The sequence below is a fragment of the Neomonachus schauinslandi genome, chromosome 3, assembly GCF_002201575.2.
Source record: "Neomonachus schauinslandi chromosome 3, ASM220157v2, whole genome shotgun sequence".
Classification (NCBI taxonomy): Eukaryota; Metazoa; Chordata; class Mammalia; order Carnivora; family Phocidae; genus Neomonachus; species Neomonachus schauinslandi.
In genome coordinates, this window is record NC_058405.1 from 118630087 (window position 1) to 118638900 (window position 8814).

Genomic DNA, 8814 nt, shown 5'->3' on the forward strand with positions numbered 1-8814 from the left:
TGATATTTTTGTCTTGGTTATTTGTGAATACTCTTCATATGTGGAGAAAAGGGTGAGTATGGACAGTTAGTTGGAAAAAGGGACAAACAATAATGATGACTGATAAGTTGTCCCACTTACATCCATTCTCTCTTTTATTGGTAAGTTTCCAGAGTATGTGGATTCCTAGTTAAAAAATATAATTCTCTGCATTCTTTGCAGCTAAGTGTGGAAGACTTACACTAACAGATTTCAAAACTTATTAAAATCTGCTATAATTGATACAGTGTGGTATTGGTTTAAAGACTTACATGGATAACTAGAACAAAACAGAGAATCCTAAAATAAATATACACATATATGTTCCCTCACTTTCCAAAAGCAATTGAAAGAAAATTTAGTGGTGAAAGAGTGCTTTAACAGCAAATGATGCTGAAAAAATGGATATCCAAATGCCAAAATTAACTGTGATCCATATGTCACATCATGTATAAAAATTTACTCAAGATGGATCATAAATCTAAATGTAAAATGTAAAACAATAAAATGTCTAGAAAATAAGTTCTACAGAAAGTCTTTGTGTGCTTTTGTTAGGCAGACATTTCCTCAATATAACTCTAAAAACAAAATCTAGGGTATCTGGGTGGCTCAGATGGTTAAGTGTCTGCCTTTGGCTCAGGTCACAATTGCGGAGTCCAGGAGCCCTGCTTCGGGCTCCTTGCTCAGCAGGCAGTCTGCTTCTCCCTTTCCTTCTATCACTCCCCCGACTTGTGTTCTTTCACTCACTCTCTCTCAAATAAATAAATAAATAAAATTTAGGAATAATAAAAATAAAAAGCATAATCTGTTAAAGAAAAATGTCATAAATTAGACCTCATGGAAAATAAAGAAAAAGAAAAGGAAAAAAGAAAATTCATTACATCACATATAATGTGTGAAATTTAACACCTCTTCAAATATATTTTTTTTCTTGCTTTCCCTAAAAAAGCAACTCTTTTTTTTTTTTATTTAGAAAGGCTAATCATATCCATTTGTCAATATTTTCAGCTTTAAGGAAAATAGTTTAAAAAACATAAAAATGTAAATACACTCAAGAGTAACTGCTATTAAACAGTTCTGAACAGGCAGAAAATGTACTTTCCTTTTACAGAAAATGTTAAATCTGTAATAGCAGCATTATTTATATATAGAAAAGCTGGTTTTGAAAACCCAGATTTTTTTATACACAAAACATCTGTTTTCTTTTCTATACACTACAACAGAATTTCCACTGGGAAATCGGTCTCTTCACATTATGTCGCTTCCTGCTGCCACGTGCAGACACAAGCTAAAGTGTGACCTTTAGTCCAACACCATGGCAGACAGTGCATTCAGGTCTTTCATGTACGGATGGGCCGCAAGAATCTGGTCGATTTTCAGTCTTTGCTCAGAGTCAGGGAAGATCTTTAGAAGGGCTTCCCTCAGCTCGCTGGTTTCTGCAGGAGACCTCTGTGCCGGCATGGGCACGCTCTGCTGCATACTGGGAAGGTTCGGCAGAACTGGAAAGCGGGGCTGCTGAGGAAGCCAGTGGCTGGGTGGAGCGCCCTGAAGCCGGGCTGGAGGCTGGTGACTGGTGCTGGCTGCCTGGGTGCCAGGGACTCTGAAGCTGGGGTCAAACATGCCCACATTTGGCAAGGCATTGAGTAGGGGCTGCATATCTCTAAGGAAGACTTCCTTCCGAAGAAAGTCTTCTAATCGAGGTCCGCTTCTTCCCAGAGGGTCATCAGGAACCATAAATATGTCCCCAACGAAGGTATACTGAAGCAATCTTTTTGTAATAATTTCTCTCCAAGAGAGGGACTCAGTCACAAATTCTCTGAAGTTATCATTTGTTACAATTATGCCACCAGTTTTGTCCGCTAAGTGTAGTAGAAACCTGTCATCATGAGAAGCAATTCTTTCTCCAAAGACCATCCGGGCAGGAGTTAAAGATAATATTCCAAGCTCCTGGAGCTGGGTTAAGAAGTGCTGTTCTGTGACATTAGGATCACGTCTTGTTCTCCACTGTGGGACAAATACAGTGATGTTTCTGTTGCCAAGCTTCCAAAAATATTCAACTGCAATTGCAATTCCACGACAAGAAAAGAACTTTTTCAGACCGTGGGTAATTGCGACATTGCTCCCATCTATAACAATGTGCTTCAAATCCGTTCTTCCTGGCTCATTTTTTAATTCCAGCTTGTAGGGTACTTTCAGAGTATCTCGGAACCTTTGAACGCCAGTGACTGAGGAATCAATATGATCAGACGTTCCCGCCAACCTTGCGTCAGTAACTGAAGGTAACAGCTGGGGCAGTGGCATCGGTGGAGAAAGGGGTGGACAATTTGGCTTCGACTGGGGAGAGCTACAACACCCTGAACGGTTTTCACAGGCAGACTTCATATTACTTGGATGTAAGGGCTCCGCTTGCTGCTGCAAACCATTTTCAGGAAAAACTGGAATTCTGGGCTGATGATTTGAAGCTCCTCTTGAAACAAAACTGACAACTTCTTTGGGACTTGAAAGGACAACAGAGGGTGAAAGGCCGTCAGTTTCAAGGTCCATGTTACAAACGTAATTCTGGTTTGAACTCCAGATTTCTTGTTTCTGTTCTACTGGCACTGTTCTGAAAGTATTAATTTTGCAATTTGAGGTACATGGTTTTGATTCTTTATGGTAACTGAGAAAATTTTTCTACCATATTTTGCTGTGTGTGAGTTTGTGTTTTCTTTGGAGTGGAATCTGTTGTAAGCTCATTTATGCTGCTACAAACACCTTTGTTTTTGGTTCTATTGGTCTCTGGATACAAAGTACCAGGTGAAAATTCTCTGTCTTCTTGGAATCTTTTATTTTCTTTTTCAATTTCTTCTAAGAGCAATAATGGTTCAGTAGATGGCCCATACTCCCTAATGACCTTTTCAACAATTTCTTGGGAATAGCCCATGGTTTTAAAAAAGTTTACGAGGATGTTGTATTCCATTTCCTCAGTAGTGTCCTTCACATCTGGACTTAAATTTTCAGGATCAGCAGAAGAATCAGATAAGTCAATGATTACACTTCAGCTAATGTCTTACCGTCATGTAGAAGCTCCCCCTCTTGAACGTTTTCCAAAGAAAACTGTTTCTTGGTATGCCTTTCTTCAGAATCAGAAAATCTCCTTTTGTGACAAATTCTGTCTTTGGAAAGTGCCTCTTCATCTGGGGTTAGACCATTTATTGGAACAAAAAGGACATCTTGCGAACTAGAAAAGACCGTGTCCATTTGTTTTGTAAGCTCAGAAATAGGAGTGCCAGCTTTATTTCTTGCATCTTCCTGCAAAACAATTTCATCTCTGAAAATATTCAGCCCTGTGGCAGCACTCTGTGGAAACTCTGCTTGTTTAGAATCTCTAATTTCAATAACATCATCATCTCCCGTTTCAAATAAATTCTCACCTTGTGTGAGTGTCAAAAGCTCTTTTTTCAAGGAAGTGGGCAAAATCAACAAGTCCATTGTATAGTTATCTGCACGAGCTTCAACAAATTGTTTAAATTCCCTTTTCACCTCGGATTCTTTCTGACTGTTGGGTAGGTTCTCATTATTCTCAAAGAGTTTTACAAACTGCTGAATGTGACTCCTAGCCATGACCACAGCTTCGGCACTTCCTCTGATGCCAAGAAGACCAATGTCCAGAATGCAGAGATCAGCACAGGTGTCCTGAATCAAGCTCTTCAGAAACATGCTCTGAGCCCCAACAAAAATGCAGTGCATGGCCTTGGGGTAACATTCTCTTTCTTCTAGTTCAGGCTCACAGATTCCTTTAATATATTCCTTGGCGCTGTGCACCGCCTCTTGCGCCCCGCGGAGCTGCAGCCAGATGCGCGCGGGCAGCGGTTCTTCAGCCCCGAGCGCGCCGAGCACCGCCAGGCTCACGCCGAACAGGCCCTCGATGCGGCCGCGGCTCCGCTCCAGCAGCGCCGCCTTCTTCCGCGGGCGCGGTGAACTCGTCCAGCACCGCCCGGGCCGCCATGGCGGGCGCGGCTTCCCGCGGCGGCACCGGGGGCCGGCGGCGGCGACGCCCCCTCAGCGTGCTGCCGCTACACCCGAGCCCGTCAGGCGGCGTCGGCCGTCGCGGCCGCCTCGCCCCCGCCCGCGCCCCGCCGCCTGCCCGCAGGGCCAGCTACACCATCCCTGCACTGCCGCCGCAGCTTGGCAACTGCGGGAAGAGAACCCCTCCGCCCCTTCGCCGCCGCCGCCGCCGCCGCGGGCCAACACCTCTTCAAATATTTTTGAAGTCTCTCAAATAATTTCACATTTATCACAGACACTTTGTGTTCTAACATCTGCAGAATTCTTAGTACCTGTTTGAGTTACACTTGTTGCCAGTATCGTCTTCATTATTCACTTCACATGATTCCACTATTTCTTTAAAATATGATATTTTTTTATCGGTAGCATGTTTTGCTAAAGACTTGTTTAATGAATGAAAATTGTAACTTTGCACAATTAAGGGACCATCATAAAATTAAAAAATATAATTATTATGCCTATTAAAGTGAATTGTCCATTTTTTTTAACCACAAAAATGTGCTTATGAAATGCAATAAACCCATGCTCTGTCTAATGCTGTATTTTAGGTGCTCTTTATCTTCTGGAACTTTTTCCTCTTCACTCCACCAATTTATAACCACCAACTTTTGTTATTTTTCCATTCAGAGGAACTTAGCTTTTACAGTTCATTTTTGAAAGCCTCAAATTTCATCTGTTAAAGAACACAGGATGTCTCCACGTGAATTATTATAGTCTATTAATATGCACAAGGCAGATTTTTGAAGGGGGTGCTTCTTGCTTACATCTCTCTAATGTCCTGCCTAACAAAAGCACACATAATATAAATACACATATATTAAATGAATAAATGCATGGCATATATACACAGATAAATACAAAGGCCCAACAAATAAAACAAATAAGACAAACCTCAGAAGCTATCTGAGCCTGTAAGCTCCCCACTGGGGCAGCTGAAGCTCCTGCATATGTTTGTATTTCTACATACATAAGATCAGTAGAGGGCAGTATAAAATCAGATAGCTCTACTTTTTGGTAAATGAAGAACAAATATAAGGATGTAAAAAACTCCCAAAGTGATAGATTGAAAGAGAACTTCATTTAATTATTCATTCCTTCACTTGACACAACCAAGCAAAATATTGCAAATAAGCAAGTGAAATAGAAGTGCACAAAAAGTGACACAGCAATTCTCCCAATTGCGTCTTACCCCTGTGCCTTTGCTATCTCTTGGCCTAAATTTGCTTTGCTAACTCTCCAGTTTCCATAACCACTGTCATACACTTTACTTTCCAATTTTTAATATTTTTTATTTAAAAGATGTACATCCATAAAACTTCAGAAAGCACTAAGTGTACAGACAGTGAATTATGATGAAGTTACCACACCTATGCAATCACTTTCTAGATGTAAAGGATGTTAGATATGCCATTGAAATTCTCTTCTTAAGAGTAAGACACTCATTCAGTTGTTAAGACTATTGGCTCCTCACAACTAAGTGAGGAAACCATGGGTGGCCAAAAGCCGCTGCCTTTTTCAAGGTTATATGGTCTTCCCGGAACAGAACTCATCCAATGACAGGTTGATGGGTGAGTACAAAGGCCCAACACCCTTGACTTGAATAAGACAAATCTCAAAGGCTATCTAAGCTGTAAAGCTCACCACTGGTCAGCTGAAGCTCCTTGCATTTGTTTGCAGTTCAACTTCTTTTTCTGTCCAATCTGTCTTCTTTCACTCCTTTAGAGATATTTTTCCCAAGAATCCACGAATGCAAATTTCTGCCACAGAGTCTATTTCCAAAAGAACACAACCTAAAAGAGCTGGTAATAGAATTGATCCTAGAAAGCAGAATTTAAAATGGGATTTCAGAAATTGATCATTCTCTGACCTCCTGGCAACAAGGACTCTAATTACAGGTGGTGAATAGAATACTGATGGCTTGTAGGATACTGTAGTAATGCAGTTGTTAAAACTCACACTGGTGGTGAACTAGACTAGAATACTAATCAAAATGAGTGCAAGCGTGGATATACTATCTCAAGCATTTGAGACACTAGGGGCAAAATAATAATTACAAGGACTATGGGTGGGACTAAGCATGCATTGAAGAAAAACAATGAAAGACTTAACAGTGATTAATCACCAATTTAAGGTGAAGTGTGAAAGTCAGAGGGCCTCTTTGGCAGAATATAAAAAGACCCATTTGCTGCAGCAAGAGCGCAGAAAAAGGTGATCATCAGGTCCAGGACTTAATTATAGTGATAGCAGAGCTCCAGAGAAGGATGATGTTCAATCCCAACCTGTCTGCTCTGCTAAGATCAGTGCCTTAATTGGGAAGTAGTGAGACTCTGGACTCAGGATAAGAGCAACTGAGTCAATACACTTGGAAGTTACAAGTGTCCGATTCCCCTGAACTCTCTGGGCCTGGAAAATTGGCCCACTCCTTGTTAAAGGCCAATGATCACCCTTGCCTGAGTCTGATGTAGGCTCTTAAAAGAAACCATGCATACAAACCTCAGGATCTACCTTCTCCTATCCTGTACATTAGACCAGTAGCTAGTTAAGTTAACATGAAGTAGCTGGAGAAATGCTGAGATTGCTAAATAGGAAAAAAAGAAGTCACAGAAGTTGCTGCAGAACCTAGCCACATAAACCAGCAAGAGACAAGCAGTATATCGGAATATGGAATATGGATCTGATGGTGCTATATATGTGTACAAAAGTTTGGGAGATAAATTTGCATAAGGGAAAATGTATTAATATGGAAGGTCTGTCCCATGATAAAAACTTTAATAGCATGACCAGGATTACAGGAAATATTATTAATGAGTTGCTAAAATGGTTGTTCTTAGAAGCTTGGGTTTAGAAATGCTGGTTTCCAGAGAGAGAACACTTCCACTGGAGGACATTGCTAAAACCCCATTAAGCTTGAGTTATGACTGTTACTGCGTCTCCTTTGGCTTCTTGTGCCCAAAGAATATAATCAAAAAAATTCTGGCAAACTGAATTGGACCCAATTTTCTGGAAGAAATAGAGTTACAATAAGGAAGGGAAAGAATATGATTTGGCAACCACATAGCGTACCACAGTACCTCTTGCTACTCCCTACATCATGTTGATGATAAATGAACAAAGTGCAACAGATCTGAGAGGGCAGGGTGACCAAAGTCTCAGATCCCTCACTAAATAAGCCATGGAGATGCTAGATAAGGGTGAGAAAAATTAAAATAGCTGTAGAGAAGGCAGTGATACCAATTGGGGTCTCTAGATAAGCTGCAGCCATTGACCTGTGATTCGTGTCAATAACTTTCCTGTTTAAAGTTTCTCCAGGAAAAGAAAAGACCAGCTAGAATCCTAGAGAAGCTCTTCGCAATTGGGGTTAACTTTCTACACAAAATAAGTGGATAAAAGCAGAGAAAGGGGTTGGTTGTTGTAAATTCTGTGGTGTTTTATCAAGCTCTCCTTTTCATGATTGAATTAGTCAGCTAGAGCTGCCATAACAAAGTACTACAGACTGGGTGGCTTAAACAACAGAAATTTATTTTCTCATAGTTCTGAAGGCTGGACATCCAAGATCAAAGTGTCAGCAGGTTTGATTTTTTGTGAGGTCTCTCTGTTTGGCTTTCAGATGGCTGCCTTCTTACTGTGTTCTCACATAGTCCCCCTATATCCCAGTGTTAAAATTCTTCTTCTAAGGACGCCCACCAGAGTGGATTAGGCCCACCCTAAAGGCCTCATCTTAACTGAATCTCTTCGTTAGAGGGCCTATAACAAAATAAAATCACATTTTAAGGAACAGAGGGTTAGGGCTTCAATATACAAATTTGGGGGATGACACAATTCAGCCCATAACAATGATTGAGGCTCTCATTCTCCCAAGTTGATAGTTTTGTTTCAAGTATTCTTCAGTAAGTATCCTTGACTGAAGAGACACCTCACCCAAGATTCTGTCTCTTCCTATGGACATCCTCCATTTGATGACTTGTCAGGGCAAGACTACAAAGTACTGGCGCTCTTACCTCCATTTTGGGAAACACGGAAGGTTATCCCGACTTCTAAATGTCCTTTAGGTATAGGTTCAGCTGAGGCCATTTTTGCACAGTTTACATTTCTGAGATCACTCTCCCAGATCTCCCACATGCTGTGAAACTTAATACATGAGGTCAAGAAATAAAACTTTACCAGAAACTATGGACTTTGGGTGATAATGATGTGTCAATGTAGGTTCATCAGTTGTACGAAGTATACCATTCTGGTGGTAGATGATGAGAATAGAGGAGATTCTGCATGTTTGGAAATAAGGGGTATATGAGACATCTCTGTACCTTCCTTTTTTTTTTTAAGATTGTATTTATTTGAGAGAAAGGGAAAGAGAGCACGAGAAGGGGGCATGGAGAGCTTGATGGAGAAGCAGACTCCCTGCTGAGCAGGGAGCCCAATGCAAGGCTCAATTCCAAACCCTGAGATCATGACAGAGCCCAGGGCAACAGCTTAACCAAACTGAGCCACCCAGGCACCTCAAGAAATCTCTGTACCTTCTGTTCACTTTGGCTACAAACCTAAGACTAATCTAAGAAAATCTATTAAAAAAGAAAGAGAGAAAGGAGAATATTGGAAAATAACAATAATAACAAAGGATTACTAGTGCCTCAGATGCTCCCATAGTATCTGTTGCCATAGATGGTTTTCCTTGTGACCTTTACAAAAACACAAGTTTAAATAATGAATACACACTTTTTGCCTAATTATTTACACTCAACCATGTGATTT

At 40.8% G+C, this 8814-nt stretch overlaps 1 protein-coding gene across 1 annotated transcript; it reads right to left on the reverse strand.

The window, feature by feature from the left end:
* Positions 1-954: 954 nt before the first annotated feature.
* Positions 955-4006, reverse strand: LOC110592134 (NEDD4-binding protein 1-like). The gene is given in 4 exon segments (XM_044913298.1): positions 955-2671; positions 2673-3057; positions 3060-3960; positions 3962-4006. Coding segments are annotated over 4 exon segments (2682 nt in total). The 3' UTR covers positions 955-1320.
* Between the last annotated feature and the right edge of the window lie 4808 nt (positions 4007-8814).